The 17,841-nt window shown below is 34.5% G+C and overlaps 5 protein-coding genes and 1 long non-coding RNA gene across 7 annotated transcripts; 2 read left to right on the top strand and 4 right to left on the bottom strand.

Annotated features, from left to right (window-relative positions):
• The first annotated feature begins 3,407 nt into the window (after positions 1-3,407).
• On the top strand, positions 3,408-4,107 carry LOC125825012 (14 kDa proline-rich protein DC2.15-like). The gene has a single exon (XM_049504364.1). The coding sequence runs from the start codon at positions 3,457-3,459 to the stop codon at positions 3,835-3,837; it is 381 nt and encodes a 126-aa protein (XP_049360321.1). The 5' UTR covers positions 3,408-3,456; the 3' UTR covers positions 3,838-4,107.
• A 1,027-nt stretch (positions 4,108-5,134) lies between these two features.
• Positions 5,135-8,546, top strand: LOC125825010 (uncharacterized protein At2g34160-like). Its single transcript, XM_049504361.1, has 5 exons — positions 5,135-5,364; positions 6,426-6,474; positions 7,196-7,258; positions 7,337-7,401; positions 8,128-8,546. Exons 1-5 carry the CDS (start codon positions 5,248-5,250, stop codon positions 8,218-8,220), a joined length of 387 nt encoding a protein of 128 aa, XP_049360318.1. The 5' UTR covers positions 5,135-5,247; the 3' UTR covers positions 8,221-8,546.
• A 466-nt stretch (positions 8,547-9,012) lies between these two features.
• Positions 9,013-9,748, bottom strand: LOC125825002 (ATP synthase subunit b', chloroplastic-like). Its single transcript, XM_049504352.1, has one exon. The coding sequence runs from the start codon at positions 9,691-9,693 to the stop codon at positions 9,022-9,024; it is 672 nt and encodes a 223-aa protein (XP_049360309.1). The 5' UTR covers positions 9,694-9,748; the 3' UTR covers positions 9,013-9,021.
• Positions 9,749-10,322: 574 nt separating this feature from the next.
• On the bottom strand, positions 10,323-12,120 carry LOC125825014 (uncharacterized). Of its 2 annotated transcripts, XR_007442825.1 has the most exons (3): positions 11,950-12,120; positions 11,222-11,635; positions 10,323-10,772 (listed from the first exon to the last, which is right to left on the bottom strand). It is a non-coding gene; the product is annotated as an uncharacterized LOC125825014 (long non-coding RNA). The 2 variants fall into 2 exon arrangements; XR_007442826.1 differs by lacking the exon at positions 11,950-12,120 and having other exon boundaries at positions 11,222-11,735.
• Positions 12,121-12,173: 53 nt separating this feature from the next.
• On the bottom strand, positions 12,174-13,038 carry LOC125825001 (ATP synthase subunit b', chloroplastic-like). Its single transcript, XM_049504351.1, has one exon. The coding sequence runs from the start codon at positions 12,974-12,976 to the stop codon at positions 12,305-12,307; it is 672 nt and encodes a 223-aa protein (XP_049360308.1). The 5' UTR covers positions 12,977-13,038; the 3' UTR covers positions 12,174-12,304.
• Positions 13,039-14,106: 1,068 nt separating this feature from the next.
• Positions 14,107-17,476, bottom strand: LOC125824999 (uncharacterized). The gene is made up of 5 exons (XM_049504348.1): positions 17,081-17,476; positions 16,092-16,191; positions 15,826-15,925; positions 15,053-15,141; positions 14,107-14,625 (listed from the first exon to the last, which is right to left on the bottom strand). Exons 1-5 carry the CDS (start codon positions 17,262-17,264, stop codon positions 14,382-14,384), a joined length of 717 nt encoding a protein of 238 aa, XP_049360305.1. The 5' UTR covers positions 17,265-17,476; the 3' UTR covers positions 14,107-14,381.
• Between the last annotated feature and the right edge of the window lie 365 nt (positions 17,477-17,841).

Below are 17,841 nucleotides of genomic sequence, written 5' to 3'. Positions count from 1 at the left end.
GCCTCCGGGGGGGGTGGGCGAGGGGCTCTGGGCACGACGCCGCGAGCCTCCCGAGGGAGGGTGAGGTGTTTGGGGCACAACGCCTCAGGCATCTTGGGGGGTGACGACGGAGGGACTCGGGGCATAACACCTCAGGCCTCCTGGGGAGGCGAGGGTGGGGGGCACGACACCTCGAGCCTCCCAGGAGGTGGGGGGATGATGATGATGAAGAGTGTATCTTTTCCATTAGAAAATTGAGAAAGCTAGTTGTTGTACTAATTGATTCCTTCAATGAACTAACCACTGAGAAGAATATCTTGAAAAATAGCTTAGACATCTTTCAAGATGGAAAACCTACTATGATTACCTAAATATATGATATTGAAAAACAAATGGTCGTTCTATAACTGAAGGAAAAGATAAAAAGGGTGACGACAACCGTTTCTAAAATAGATATCCTAATGGTGTAAAAAGTATTTATAAAAAAAAAAGAAAAAGAAAAGGATAAGGACTAGACAATAGAAAAATAAATAGTGAAGATTTATTTTTATTTTTTACAATTATTATAATTGATTTATTTTTCACCTCTAATTAATTAATTCTTATCCGCTAAAATAATAAAAATAATCCCTCCCATTGTTGTAGATAGGTCATAACAATCTTTACCATTTACTTTTCAAAATATTTTTGATTGTCTAATCTTTATAGAATTATTATTTCAAGAATATTTATATCAATCTAGCGAAATATTTTGTGTGTGGGATGGAGTGGGGAATAGGGATCGCGGATGGCGGAGGGTGTTGGGTGGGTGCATCATGCATGGATGGTTGTGGAGGAGACAATGAACTTGGAATTTCACTTGTAAAACTTGTTTTCCCTACTTCTATTTGGGAAGTCATTTAGCGCATTTTTATGGACCTTTTTTTAGGGAGAATTTTTTTTTTCAAGACATTTTGTCACACCAACCATAGAAAAATTGAAAATATTTTTCTTTCGTCATAACCCGCAACTTAATAACTATATTTTCCTCCGAGTCTGCTTTGTCATTGTGCAATTTTACCTAACATGTTGAATTCATAAAACTAACTTTTCTAGGAGGAAAGTAAGATTAAATTATTTATACTTAAGGAAATATGATCCGTTAAATCTTTCTTCAAAAGCGCGTTACACAGAATTTGATACATCTAGCTGTCATTTCCAAAAGAAAAACACAAGTAAAAGAAGAGGGAAATGGCAGCAACGCAATGCAGGCCAGACATAATGCACATGTAAAATCGTATTGCTTCAATAATTGATGTGACCAAATAACCATATACATAGGACAAGGAAACATTATTAAAGATGTATTGTTTCCATATGATATTTGTACAATATTTCTATACATCAAGATTAATTGTCGATTCATTTAATTTTTCTTTTTTTTTGAAACGGCCATGGTTTTTATAATTTATAATTTACAAACATGATTTAACTTGTATAGTAGCATAAAACTTTTTATCATCATCAATACTATAATTTTACCTATGCTAGCTAGCTAGTATTGCATCATTATTCGTCCAACAAATCACGTTACTAATTCACATATTATATACATTATCTTTTAAGTGGTAACTTAATAAGTTAAGAAAGGAAAATATACTATATTGTCTATAGAGAGAAGTTGATCTCTTTTATAATATCTAGGGTGGGTGGATTTGTCACAAAAAATATAGTACCGCAAAGGATTAATTGGTCATGGAATTACAATCGAGATTTTTGGGATTATATTTGCTAGTATCATTTCTATGTTTATTACTATACCATCATTTGCTCTGTTATACTGATCAATAAATGAGGTATAGTAGTAAATTCATCCATTACTATAAATGAATTTTGAATTGCGTTTTTTTAAGTAGCTTATAAGTTAAAAATCATAAGTTGGTCACATCCAACTTTTGATTTTTAACTTTTTTCTTTTGTTTTTTTTTACCTAAAAATAAGCGCTTAGAAATACTTTTTTTCTCTTCCAAACACCTTTTAAAAGTTATTAGACATCAAAAATAATGAATTCATGATCTCTTCATCAAATTAATAGTATTTTATGTATATATTCTAAGTAGAATAGATCTAATATTATATTCGGTCGTCTCAATGCTCCATAAAGTTCGAATGGTGCACATTGAATGTTGAATTATTTAACTAATAGAAACATAAATAGATTTCACTTAATACTTCCTTCTTCCTCCCTTCTATCTTCCAATCATTCACATGTAAATTATATATACAATATATATATCTTATATTCATTGATTTAATATACATATTCGATGCAAATAAGTTATAGAAATCAACGATTAATCTCTACATCTTTTACCTGTCGTAAAAAAAATAAAAATAAAAATAAAAATGAGGTAGGTCCATGACAGATAATGTGCCCACTGGCTTACATTGTCCTGTCTACTATACACGTTGCATGGTAACCAGGGAAATTAACCATATGAGGTCAAATAAACTTAATTTCTTCACAAACTTACAAAAAAATTCCAGCATCATCCTGTTTTTTTTTTTTTTTCACTCTCTTCCACTCAATCAAACTTTCAACTTCAACCTCACAATTTCCCCCCTATGCATAATGTATTTTGACTTATACACATTTATAGTATGAAGAATTTCTATATTATTATTGTTCATGAGTCCCACATCAATGGTGGGACGAGGAATTTATCAGCTTCTTATATGATCTTAGATAATTATCGCTTCATAAATTTTAATTTTTGAGATTGAGTAATATTTAAAGTCTATTTTTTTGTCATGATATTAAAATCGTGTCCATCTCATAAATTCTTGATTTATTAAATATTGGAATTAATCTCATATTAATTATATTGTCCATGCTCATGTTGGCAAGCTTGGGTGCGCAAGAGGTGTTGAGTTTCACATCTATGGTGAGATGGGAGTCGAATTTGGTCTCTTGCTCTTGAACAATTTTTATAAACTAGTTTTTGAGTTAATTGATTTAGATTCAGAATTCATTTTCTCATCAATTAATATAATTTTAAATTTATTATAGCAGGTAACATGTCTTATATTATTAAATTTAACTTTTAATTATAAATAAGTATTTGCTACATATGTTGCTCGAATTCTCTAAAAACATGGTTACAATGCAACGTCCCTATCTAATCCTCCAAAAATGACACATGCCAACTTCTTAAAAATTATATAAAATATTTTTTTAAAGGATATTCTAACATGGGCATGCCAATATTTTTGAAAAATTTAAGTACCATAGGTCACTTCTATATTGTTATCTAATAGCGTAAAAATTCTTTTACGACTTCGTTCGTCTATGTATAGAAGTTGGTAAACTCTAATTCTTTTACAACTTCGTCTATGTATAGAAGTTGGTAAACTCTATAAATAGTAACTCCTCAAGGGCATATCATTCACAAACTCTAGAAACCAAGCTACACCACCACTAAAACTCTCTAGAAAATCATGGCTACCCTCTCCTCCACCATTTTCATTTTTTCCCTTCTCATTTTTGCCACATTCACTAGTGGTTGTGGTCCATGTGAGCCAAAGCCTCACCCAACACCAAAGGCACCCCCAGTGAACCCTTATTGTCCAAGGGACACATTGAAGCTTGGTGTTTGTGGTGACCTACTTGGCCTTGTAAATGTTGCAATTGGTAGCCAAGTGACAACCCCTTGTTGCTCATTGCTTGAAGGTTTGGCTGATTTGGAAGTTGCAGCTTGTCTTTGCACTGCCATTAAGGCTAATGTACTTGGGATTATCAAATTAGATATTCCTGTTGCACTTAGTGCTTTGGTTAGTGCTTGTGCTAAGAAAGTTCCCACAGGTTTCAAGTGTGGTTAATTATATTAATTAGCTAAGGGTGGGGGGTTTGGGGGGAGGAGGGAATTAAAGCATATCAAATGTCAAGATTTGGTAGCTAGTTAAGTTTTATTGTTTTAATTAATCATTGAGTTGTAAAATGATGTTTGTGTTGTGATTTGTTCTTGATTTGTGTTTGTTTGATTTGTTATCTAGCTAGGTAGCTAGGTTCCTTTTTTGTTTTGGTTGGTTGTAAAATAAACTTGTAATTTGTGCTTAATAAAGTGTGAAACATTCTTCACCTTGTGAGAACTGCCTCTATATGAAAAGTTTCAAGTTCAATGTATTGATTTTTCAAAATTAAAAAAGTGTCTATACAATTAGGTTATTGAAAATGCAGTTTCAAGTAGCTCTCAATAATAATTAATAAAAATGGTAGATAACTTTGAAAAATGGTGAATAGCTTCTACTAGAGATAAACTGTCAAGGCATAGAACTTAAATTTTTGTAAAATAATTATAGTATGCTGGTTAACTTTTACCCTAACATCCACTCCAATAGATGTGTATATTCAACAAAAAGTTAAGTTTTATTCATTTATAGTGCAAAATTTTGCAAGTTCGATGTAATTTAATCGTTGTCAAAAATACAAAGTAATTTAACCAATTCCAGTAATTACTTAATTGTATTTCTTTCAATTATTCAATCAATATTTTGTATATATTCACTTGAAATTAATTTTTTCATCATGAATACTTATTGTGTCAAACTTTTATTATATATTTTTTAAAAATAATCCTTGCAAAGAAAACTTTTAAAAAATATTTGATAAAATATATTTTTTTTAGAAATCTTTGCTTATACAATATTTACATATATATATATTTCTTTTTCAATTTCGACTAACTCAAAATTTCCTCTAAACTGTCCTAAATTTTTACTTCACTGATCAATTTGCTCCAACATATACCAACATGATAGACATTTGATCAAAGTAATTTTTTTTATCACTTTCATGTATCAAAGTAATAATGATTCTTTATTGAATTGACGGAATATTAACGATAACATACTTCAATTCGAAATGTTATGCTAATAAATTTGAATGAACCACAACATATTTAAACCTCAACCAACAAACGGTGACATAATAATGAATTTTGAGGTTAACAATTCCTTCCATAATCAAACCCAATGTAACTGTGCCTCAGAACCAAACATGGTGTAAAGTATAATTTTCGAAAGAAGAGGGGTACATTTGAGAGATAAAAAAATCAAAGAGCCACAAAACGTTGTCGTTTAAAGAGCCTAACCCTTAAAACCACCTGGATATGACCCGAGGGTTTATCTGTTACTCTTTTTGGTATAATTTTCCCCAAATTATACGGATCCTCTCTTCAAAGGGAAAGGAGGCTGCGAAATTAGGGTTTACCTGAAGAAATCAGCAAATCAATGGAAGGAATCACAGAGGGAGTGAACAAGATGAGTGTCTCAGAGACACAAAAGAAGAACAGAATCCAAGTTTCTAACACTAAGAAATCGCTCTTCTTTTATGTTAATCTCTCAAAGGTGCTTTTTTTCCCATTTAAATTATATATACATTGAAATCATAAGGTGTTTTTACACTATTACTGTATTTTAAGCTATTAGTTATTTAAATTTGTTTACTTGTTTTTCCATGTTATAAAGCCATCCATTGTAGTCTGTGTATCCATTGACGAAGTTTTGGGTAATTGGACGTAGTTTTAAAATGATTATACTTGTTTGTCTGTAAATTGGTTATGGAGGATTCTTTTGTTGGATGTTTTTATGAAGACAGCTAGATTTGCAAAAGTTGTTTCCGTTTAATGATTATGAGGGTCTATGCTTGTTGAACAATGATAGATTCTTTTATGGTTGTTGAGTTGTTTGCTGACAAGTTATGTGAGAGAAGGTAAAAATAAGGACTTGGATCTTGCATACTGTTTCCACTATCATGAACGGGAACAATTAATTACATTTTCAAAAATGACATGGCTCATAGTGGGAGACCTGCAAAATGCTTTCAGTTAATGCACAGTAACCAGGATCTTTGTTAATTCAATGCGTTTGATTGCTTATGTTGGCTAAGGTCTAGTTTTCTGGGATTTTATTAGTTTTTGATTGAAGAAAAATTGCTAATCTGTATTACAATAATTAATTGATGGGTTGGGTGATTGAAGAAAAAATTCTATATGTAATACGGAGAGTTAAAAAGAACAAATATTTTGTTTGAGAAACATAAGATTAGAATATAGTTCAAGTTCTGATTGTCTGCAGTAGCAGTTCAGACAGGACTTCACAAAGTCTAGAGCAATTGCAATCGAAGTGATGTGAGTTTATGTAGGATCCAAATTAACAATTTGGACCTGCAATTGAGGCAGTTCATAAGTATTCTTTATCAAAAAATACTTTAGGTATATTTAGTGACAATTATAGGGTTGGCGCCGGACTTATAGTATATTGTTTGAAGCTTTTTCTGGATGCAAGAGAAAATCTTGAAAAGTGTTAGCCATGTGACTATCTATATTTTCCTGGTCTTACACCAGAATCTAAAACTGTTGCTATTGGTCTGAGTTCGTATCCTGAGATATTTGGTATGTTTCTTGCAGAGGTACATGCAACAGTACAATGAAGTGGAACTCTCTGCTCTTGGGATGGGTAAATCTTCTTGACCCTCAATCTTGAGTACTAGTTTGTGGTTTCCCCTTGCTTATAATGCCATATGGGTCTTCTTCTACATTCTGTTTATTCTGTCTTTTCACATCAAGAATACACCGTGTTACAGTTTGGGTTATGGAGGCACTCTCACTTTCTTTTCCCAATTGACTTTTTCTTGATTATTGATGAATTCCAATCTTTGCAATGTGTGATGTTTTTTACCATCTCAAGAATGTGTTGTTTACTATTGCAACCGCATGTGTATAATAAGAGTATAATACACAGTGTTGCTCACTTTACCAGTGATGTGATATCCTAGTGAAACAATTTTGAACCAACTTCTGGCATAAAAACGACCATGGTTTTCAACCATAGAAAATAGTTGAGCATATCTGGGATGAATTCTGATTCATCACAACCTTATTCCTGCGGCTTCCCAGGGATCTTTTACTTATAAAGCAGAATGTGCTTGAGAATATGCTTGAAGTGGTTCCTTTACCATTCTCAAAAAAAAAAAAATTATGCTTGAAGTGGTTCCTTTGGCTTGCCGGTAAACCTTATTAAGTACAAAGAAATATATAGTGGTGGTACAGTTCAGTTTGATGTTCTTTTCATTTTTTTGTGGACTTATTATTTTGTGTTATGTTGCAAACTCATTAATAATTGAATTGGCTTGCCATATAGTTCTAAAGGATTAACAACCTTTTCCACATGTATACAGCTATTTCAACAGTGGTTACTATTGCCGAAATTCTCAAGAACAATGGATTTGCTGTTGAGAAGAGTGAGGCTTCTCGTACTCCACTCCCATCCCTTTTATAATCTTTCTTGTCATCTAACTTTGAGGGTACACTTGCTGCAGAGATCAGGACACTCACTGTGGACATGAGGGATGACCCAGGAGCCCGACCGATACCAAAAGCAAAGGTAAATTCCAAAAGCATTATGAGTCGGTCAATTGATGCATTAGTCTGCTTCAGTTTTGGTGGTTTGGTAGTAATGGAACTCATTCTGTAGAGGTTCTATGGTAAATGTTAGCTTGGGACTCAAGATTCTTTCTGAAGAACAGTAGATTAAGTTAAGTGTTCAAGAGGTAGTTGATGTGTGTGTGTTCTTATTTTTCTCTGTTTGAGTTTGGATGTGTGCAGAATTTTAGAAAAGCTGTAGAATAGATGGTAGGGTCAGTGATGGTTTACATCCTTACGAACCAAAATTGTCTAGTCCCATTTGGTCAATCTTAGACTTGATTAGAAGTTAGTTTTACACCCCCATGCCTGTTGAAGGTACATTCCCATTTAATGCATTATCTTGTGGTTTTTCCCATTGTTGTTGTTCCTGTTTTCAAAAGCCGTTGAACAGAATAAAATCATTTTCTTTTGGCAACACTCAACAGCAGAGATGGAAAAATGAGTCTAGCCAGTATTACGTTATGCCATATAGATGCTGCTTTTACAGCTTTCATGTTCTTCTTCCCCCATATACTCTTTAAAACATTGTTGAATTCATGTGAGCTAGTGGGTGTTAAATGTGGTTCGCAATCCATCTTTTTAAAAAATTCCTTCTCCGAACAGTCATCCTTGTCTAATCTGTGGTGTCGTCTTTTTTATCAAATTAAGGTTTTTTGTTTTATTTATTCATCTTCGCTTGGTGCAGATTGAAATAGTGCTGGGCAAGACTGAGAAGTTTGATGAGTTAATGGCTGCAGAAGCAGAGCAAAACGGGGACAACGAGGAGCAGCAGAACTGATTATTTTTATGTCTTCTCTTTTCCTGATGATTGAAGTATCCCAAGCTTATACTGCATTCAGCTGTTGGGTTCTCTATGGTCTTGAATTACATCTGTTGGAAAAGCAAAAAAAAAAAAAAAAAAAAGCATTGTTAACTTTAAAATTCATTATTTGTTGGATGTGTTTTTTTTTTTAACCTTGCTTATCTAAGGTGGTGTTGAATGTAAACATCTTGCTGCTATCTTCACTGTAAGTGATGTGGTAATAGTTTACGCCTGGTAGTTAAAAAAATGAACAATTGGATATGTGGGTTGACAATTCTGCCATTACCTAATTAAGCGCCATTGACCAATTAGTACCGTCTCACAATTGCACGCGCAATTATATCCTTCCCTCTCTAGACTCCATTCGTGGATATGTTCTTGCTGTTAACCAAAACTTGTCGTAAAAAAAAAAAGGCAATATCAAATCATAACTGACAACTTCCAATTACCTTGATGGATTACAACTACTATCACGCCTCCCAAACAAGTTGATTTGTGTTTGTCTCAATGTGCTTTGGACAACGGTAGAGACACCGTTTCCGATAGACCTCAGCTCTAGGACCAAAACAGTATGGAGAGAGAAGTTGATCTCTGGCTTTCAAGTTTCAATTTTTCTTTTAACTTCATAAACAAAATCCTGAAAAATCACTTAGAATCCTCATATTACCAAAAACCAAGATGTACACACGAGATTCATCATATAAAAAACCCAAATATTTTCACATTTATATATCTTTGATCAAACAGTAATCTGATTTACTACACGAATTTTCAGAATTAATTAGTGGCAGGAAGAACTTTCTTGACAATCTCATCACTAAGAGCAGCAATCTGAGAATCAAGACTCTTGATTGTCTCCTCCTTTTGACTCTCTAAGCTAGCCAAAGCTTCTTGCAATTCAGCCTCAACTCTCTTCCTTCCTTCTGCAATCTTCTGTTCTACTTCTTGCTGAGTCTCTTTCTTCATCTTGTTCAATGCTGCTGATATCTCAGCCCTTGCAGCCTTCATAATTGCAGCAGCTTGGTCTTCCAGTTGCTTCACTTCAGCAGATGTGTCCTTTACACTGCTAAGTTTCTCCTTAATGGAAGAATCTCTTTCATCCATGAATTTCCCTAATGGGCTGAAGTAAATCTTGTCTAAAGCAAACATGAGAAAGAGGAATTCAGCCATCATGATGGGGAGTGTCAGGTTGAAGTCAAAAAGGGAAGCTTTTTCAATTTCTTCTGCTAGTGAAGGTGGTGCCATGGCCAATGAGCTTGCAAGAATGACTGAAATGGACTTGAGAGTTGATGGGATTGAGAGGGTTTCAAGGGATTTGGGTGATTTTGGGAGGGGTAGTTTTGGAAAAGGGATTTGGGTGAGGGAAAGTTTGAATCTTGGAGATGGAGGAATGGTGGAGGATGAAGAAGTGATTAAGGCTTTGGAGGAGCTCATCATCATGTTGGCCATGGCTTCTTAGAACTTGGGATTTTTTTTGGTGGTTTTAGAAGGGAAGAAGGAAAGTCTTAGAAAGGCTATCTCAATCTATGCCACACAATATTATGAGGCTGAGATGGGTGTGCAACTGGTTCTTTTTTTTCTTTTTCTGTGAGTATTTCTTTATGTAATTCTAATAAACCAAAGGCATTGGCATTTGATATGCACAAAATTGTAATTAGTTGTAAGTGGCCTTTTGGTTTTATTCACTAAGGAGTGACTGAAAGTTTGTGAATTGTGATGCACAAGTTAATTCATATACCAATTTTGTAACCTGGATTTAAGTTATTACACCAAATAGAGTAAAGATTTTTTATGCTATCAGTGTAGTTTAACCTTTGATGATAGTTTAGTTAATGTTTTTATTTGATTATCAACTAACTTATCGTATGATTTACATGTAGTTACCTTACCTCCTGATTAACCTGATGAGATGAGTATTTTTTTTACACCGTCAATGCATAAGAAGTTAAACTTTTTCTTAATAACCATGGAGATCCCAAACCAGATTGCAGAAGTTAAGTGTGATGATAGATGGATTTACTCTTAACCAATGAGGTAATGACCAAGAGATATTAGTGCATTTGTGTTCTTAGGCAAAATGATGAAAATCAAGATTTGATTACACAGAACCTAGAAAATAGTGTACATGGAGAGGAAATTGGGGGGTGGGGGTGCTCTTTTACACAATCCCAAGACTTTTTTTTTTTATGCCAAACCCCAAGTAAAATCATGTTGCACAACTAATTGACTGTCATCTGCAAATGAGGAAATGAAACAGATGATACAAATTACTAATTTTCTATCAACTAGAGGTGAATGCCTTCTATTCGTGTGATCGCAATGCCCTGCTCTTCTGTTTTATTCTGCTCTCTGGGTTTGGCAACTTGTATGGGAACCACCCTCTAAACAAATGAACCAACCTGGATTCACAATTAGCTACAACACACCTGTTGTCATTAAAATTAGTTCGATGGTTCTTTAATAAATCATCTTGATGGTGATTACCCTCCCGTTCACCTCTCTGATATCTGCTTCCACAGCCTTTGGGTCTGCAAAAATGCATTTACAAAGAGGATATTACCTAAACTGCTCTTACAAGTTACAGTGCCTCTATGCGAGACAAATTCATACATATAGTTAAACATTTCATAAATATATGCATTAAACTCTGCAACACTACGTCCATTCTTCCAATTCTTCTGCATGATCATACAAAGTAACATAGCCAGGTTTATATCGGTATGATGATGAGCAGTATTGGGAAAATATCGGCATAGAAACTATAAATGGAACATATATATGTCAATGTTCCAGTATAGAAACTATAAATGGGAACACCTAGATGAACAAGATCCAACTTTTATAACCAAAAGTCCAACAACTAAGGCCTAGTGTTTGCATTCTATGGAAGAATCAAGCATTGATAGCAAAGCAATAGGGTGGCAATATTAGAACAGATGAACCAACAATAATGACAGAGCCAGTATACAGAACTTACATGCTTGGTTTCATTTTCATGAGGGTCCTCTCTCTGATCACGTTTTGACCAGATTGTAACTAATGGAGACATGCATCATAAAAGTGAGCTGCACATGCAAAAACATCAAGAATTAGCGAGCCAAGGAAATGTTCAAACAGTTTCACTTGTGCTTCATAAAGGAAAATGTACATATCTCATTAGGTGGGAAGATAATCCATCTAAAATCTCCAAAAGAAAGTTCTAACTTGTAATAAACAGAGTTCTCTGCTTTGGCCCATATTCAGCTCTTTACTTGTAAGTGATAATCTGTTGCCTTTTGGTTTGGGAGAATCATATGAACCAGAATTCTCTGGAGCCTTAGTAATTGAACCTGCTTTTACATGTCTCTCTTCAGACCATATGCACCGCCTTTTAGTTTCCAATCAAAGACTCCTACATCGAAACAATGAAAATGCAAATCGGAACAATTACAGCCAAACTTCTGACTTATAAGTTCCATCTGTGCCAGTCCACACACATTCAACTGCAAAATGACATATCCTGATTCATCTCAACAAAAAATCAAGTTTCTTCAAAGCCTGGACATAAGATGGACTGGAAATTATTGGAATGTGGTTCCTAATCTAATAATCTCCTTTTACAGATTGCATATTTCAGTGCATTAGCAACAAGCAACATAAGCAAACCATATAAAAAATTAGATATAAGAAAACTTTCCGAGAAAGTACGATGAAATGAGAAGAAACCTTATCAGCATCCTTGATCCAATAGGTTCCTAACATATTAATATCAGTAAGTAGCTTCTGCCCATCATAGCCCAAGCAACAATGTCCCCATATATGTCACCTGCAAGAGCATCACAACAACAACAAAAAAAAAAAAAAAACATAACAACGTGATCACACCAAATCTCATTATATAAAATGAGACTTTTTGTGGTTACATAACAATGGTTTTAAATAAAATTAAGTAACAATCAAAATAAACATTGTATTTAAACTAACATCACAGTACAATATTACATGTAACAACCATCCATCCAAACAAGCTGTTAACTCTTACCAATCCCAAGAAAAAAAAAAACATTACAACTTTTCAGAATTAGTTACTGACAGGAAGGACTTTCTTGACAATCTCATCACTAAGAGCAGCAATCTGAGAATCAAGACTCTTGATTGTCTCCTCCTTTTGACTCTCTAAGCTAGCCAAAGCTTCTTGCAATTCAGCCTCAACTCTCTTCCTTCCTTCTGCAATCTTCTGCTCTACTTCTTGCTGAGTCTCTTTCTTCATCTTGTTCAATGCTGCTGATATCTCAGCCCTTGCAGCCTTCATAATTGCAGCAGCCTGGTCTTCCAGTTGCTTCACTTCAGCAGAGGTGTCCTTCACACTGCTCAATTTCTCCTTAATGGCAGAATCTCTTTCATCCATGAATTTCCCTAATGGGCTGAAGTAAATCTTGTCTAAAGCAAACATGAGAAACAGGAATTCAGCCATCATGATTGGGAGTGTCAAGTTGAAATCAAAAAGGGAAGCTTTTTCAATTTCCTCTGCTAGTGAAGGTGGTGCCATGGCCAATGAGCTTGCAAGAATGACTGAAATGGACTTGAGAGTTGATGGGATTGAGAGGGTTTCAAGGGATTTGGGTGATTTGGGGAGGGGTATTTTTGGAAAAGGGATTTGGGTGAGGGAAAGTTTGAATCTTGGAGATGGAGGGATGGTAGAGGATGAAGAAGTGATTAAAACTTTGGAGGAGCTCATCATCATGTTGGCCATGGCTTCTTCTTCTTTTTCTACTCTTCTGCCACTTGGGATTTTGCAGTTGTAAAAAACAAAATATTTTTGAGAGGTTCGAATCTTGATTATTTTTTTTGAACAAAAGGAAACAAGGAAGATCTTAGAAAGGCTATCTCAATCTATGCCACACAATACGATGAGGCTGAAAATTGGAGCTCTAAGGGTGTGCCACTCACGTGAGGTCATTCTTTTTCTCTGAGTATATTTTTTCAAGTCATATCCTTGTTTAATTAGTTACACAATTTTAGTGTCTCCAAATGACGTGGTGCAGTGGATAAGGTTAATAGTTCTTGGTAACGAGTGCTACATCTGAATGGGCTGAATCCAAATTAATAGGGTACCAAGACGGATATAATGAGATGGGAAACCAGAAAAAAAAAGTTACACTTGTTATTAGTTGGTAGAGTGACTAAAAAGTTTGAAAATTGTGGTCCGCAAGTTAATTCATATGCCTAATTTCTTACTCCCTCCGTCCCTTTTTAGTTGTCCACTTTAGAAATGGCACACAGATTAAGGCAACAATGATTAGCACAGTGAAGTTACAATTTTACCCTTATGACAACTTTTCACTTCAAAATTACAACCACTTATTTGAATTCAAGTGAAATAAATTGGAGGGAAACAACATACACTTTTACAATTTTCAAGAAGTGTAAATAAGGGTATAATAGGAAAAAAATTGTTGTCCTTTCTTGATTTGTCAAAATGGACAACTAAATAGGGACAACTAAAAAAGGAAATATGGACAAGTAAATAGGGACGGAGGGAGTATCTCGGTTCAAGTAAACATGCTAATAGTGTAAATAATGTTTACTCTATTAGTGTAGTTTTAACCTATGATGATAGGCTAGTATGAAGTTTCTCGGATTCTTCTAAAATCCTCCAAAAATGCATAACTTTTTTGAAGGATCACAATGACATTTTTGAAGAAGTCTGAGGAACATACCATTAGTTAACATTTCTACTAGATTACCATTTAATCCTTGTAGTATGTACCTATAATTAGTTCATGAGTGACTAAATTGTGTAAGTAGCTTTTTATACCGTCAGTGTATAAAACACAAACTCTTTTTGAATACTCATGGAGATCCCAAACCAGAATGCAGAAGTTCAAGTCTGATGATAGTGGATTTGCTGTTTCTAATGACCAAAGAGATATTTGTGTTCTACATAAGCAAATTCATGTACACAATTAATTTTGATATGCAAATGAGGAAATGGAACAGATGCATAGGCAGGCAACTGATCTTCTTTTATAAAGTCAAAAGCTTAGAGCTTTAACTAGAGGTGGATGTTTTCCATTTCACTCTCCAACTCTCTTTGACATTTGCAAACAGTTGCTGGATTCCTCGCTTTCAAAAGTACTAATCACAGCACAACACTGTTAGAACTCCATAAGTAGACCATCGTGTGATCTCGATGTGCTGCTCTTCTGTTTCATTCTCCTCTCTGGGCTTGTCAATTTGTATGGGAGCCACCCTCTAAACAAATGAACCAGCCTGGACTCACAATTAGCTACAACACCCCTGTTGTTGTCATGGATATTGTTTTGGTTCTCTGATAAGTCATCTTGATGGTGATTACCCTCTCGTTCACCTCTCCGTTGTCTGCTTTCACAGCCTTTTGATCTGCAAAAATGCATTTTCAAAGATGATGTTATCTATGTGCCCTTACAATGCCACTATGCAAGACAAATTCATACATATAGTGAACATTTCATAAAAATATGCATAAACTCTGCATGATCACACAAAGTGACATAGCCAGGTCTATATCGGTATGATGGTGAGCAGTACTGGCAAGAAATCAACATAGAAACTATAAATGGAACATATAAATGACAATATTCTAGTATTAGAAACTATATATGGAAACACCTAGATGAACAAGATCCAACTTTTATGACCAAGTGTCTCCAGCAACTTAGGCCTAGTGTTTGCAATCTATGGAAGAATCAAGCATCGATAGCAAACAATACCATACCAGGCATGGGTGAAGTGCATTATTAGAACACATGAACCAACAATAAGGATGAAAACAATATACATATCTTACATGCTAGGTTCATTCTTACTAGAGTCCTCTCTCTCTGATCGCGTTTTGACCAGATTGTAACTGATGGAGACATGCCTCATAAAACTGAGCTGCAAATGCAGAAACATCATGCATTAGCGCGTTAAGGAAATGTTCAAACAGTTCCACTTGGGATTTATAACGAAAAAAGTACATAATCATTAGCAATGATCTGAAAAATTCTTAACTCCAGGGTGGAAAGAAATTGCTGAACTCCCATAAACCAGAATATAGACAATATCGGATTAATAATCAGTCTAGTGAAAGAAATCATAGCCTCTGGCTATACGCAAACACCATGAGAAATCTGTCTACATGAGCAATCTTACATTTTCACGATTACCTAAAATAATTTGATAGTAAATCTGTTTCTTTTCGGTTGGGAGAATTCATATGAACCAGAATCTCCTTAGAGCCTTAGATACCTTAGTAATTGAACCTGCTTTTTACAGGTCTCTCTTCAGACCATTTTCACCTCTTTATGGTGCATTCAGAATTATTTGCTAACAAAGATGTACTCGAAGGAGCTTATTAATTTCCAAACAAACAGGAATATATAGAACCACACACATTCGACTGCAGAAGTCAAGATTCTGATTTGGCTAAAAAAAATCAATTTTCTTCAAAGCCTATACATCTCCTTTTACAAATTGCATATTCCAATGCATTTGGCAACAAGTAACATAAGCAAATCATATAAAGATTAGATAAAAGAAAACTTTCCTAGATCAAAAATATGATGAATGAGAAGAAACCTTATCGCCATCCTTGATCCGATAGGTTCCTAACAAATCACTATCAGTAAGTAGCTTCCGCCCATCGTAGCTCAAGCAAAAATGTCCCCATACATGTGACCTGTAAAATTGTCACAATAAAACTATTGAATTTGAAAGAACTAGCTAAGGTAATATACAGTGAAACAGCTATGCAAATTACGTCAGACAGAAATCGAAGTATAAGTCTCAAGCAATCTACAACAGAAGAAGTTTAATTTGAAAGTTTCCTTTTGCAATGCACATACCATGAAACCTTGCCTGTTCCTGTCTTTGGAAAATGACTGAAGGCAGATTCCACCGCCTGTTTCAGCTCCGCCACTGTCCCATTCCTTGCAACTTTAATATCTGCACAACACAAAATTCAATTGATCTGACCATTTGAAAAAACATATGATACATGACCAATGATGAAGCCTGCAACCTAAAGCAATTTTTGAACCCCCTTTGCACTCCACTAAAAGAACTCTCATGTCAAGGGTGTTCGAAAACTTATAAATAACAAAACAACACAAAAAAAGGACTACCTTTTACCCTATTTGCATAATAGTGAAGGGATTTCAATTGAATCCCCTTCCTCCAAGCTAGCTCCGCCTCTGGATAAATCAATACTAGCGAGCCACATATGAATCAAACTAGGTAGTATAGAATAAGTGTGATAGCACCTAAAGTCCTACCTTGGACTCAAACCATATATACATATCAAAATATTTAAAAAATCATATACCTATAAGTACATGGGCGGAGTCACCTTAGGCGAAGAATGGTCTGGTGTACACTCTTGAAAATTATGTGGTGTACAAAAGTTAAATGTTAGCTATTATGAGTGTATATTTAATTTTGCACACGCTTAACACAACTGACAAGAAAAATTGCACACCCTTCGCCAAATTCCTGGCTTCGAGATTATATAGTTACATACACACATATATGGGGGATTATTAGTAGGTCAGTTAGTTGGCTACTTGAACTTTCATCTCAGTGAGGGTTCATTCCCCCACCTTGTAATCCCATCCCATTTCCCTAGCCCGAATTATTAAAAAATATTCACACATAAACAATACTAATCTCTGAATTCTAGATCCATTTCTAAGGGCATCCACACATGAATTTCAGTACTATTTGAACTCACTGACTCTAAATCCTGAATTTGTCGTCTATACAGACACATATAGATGGAAATCAATTTCAGTATTTCATGACAATTCAACAGGAGGAGGAAAATAAGAAAAATTACCAAAGGAAGAGCCATCCAATTTGAGTATTGTGAGATTGAGTGGCTCCTCAGGCAACTTGTTGTAGTACAAACTCTTTTGTGGGCTGAGCAAAAATGGTGGTACTACACAAGACAATGATGATCCATTCTTTTGAAATGAAAATCTAGGACTAACATCTTCTTCATCCCTCTTTAAAACTTCCATAACTAGTACACCATTTATAAGTAGTAAACTAAAACTATATTTGATTTATAACATCACCATTTTAAAGAGCTCTAATTTGATCTCCTTAAGTTTTCTAATATTAATATTGTTATTATTTAAGTAGTATTATTATATATATCTTTTGGTGATTGATTGATTCTTTGGTGCACATTTAAGGTTGTGGCTGGCTTATGTTGGAGGAAATTCTAAGTGGAACATAAAGAATTCAATTCAATTGTTTTCTACTATCACTTTCTGCCTACTTTTTTTTTCAATTCACTGTCCGATATTTATATTAGAGTCCGGCGAATTTAAATTTGCGTCTGAAAATCTCACATTGATATTAAAGCACTCCCTAATAAAGGCAACTCTTTATCCAAATAATTTAAATTCGAAAGCTATTAAGCTAGCGTTTGGCCACAGATTCCCAAATATTTTTGACAAATATTATTTGGGTGAAATTTCACCATGTGTGGCATAATATTTGGGAAATATATTTCATATTTTTAATAAATTTAATTTATACCCATAAGTTTTAAAAACTATCAAAACTAACCATTGTATTACATAGCAAAAT

The sequence above is a fragment of the Solanum verrucosum genome, unplaced genomic scaffold (assembly GCF_900185275.1).
Source record: "Solanum verrucosum unplaced genomic scaffold, falcon-dt-bn FXZP01000086.1, whole genome shotgun sequence".
In the NCBI taxonomy this organism is placed as follows: Eukaryota; Viridiplantae; Streptophyta; class Magnoliopsida; order Solanales; family Solanaceae; genus Solanum; species Solanum verrucosum.
The sequence above is the reverse complement of the archived record's forward strand: the minus strand, read 5'-3'. Positions and strand labels throughout refer to the sequence as shown.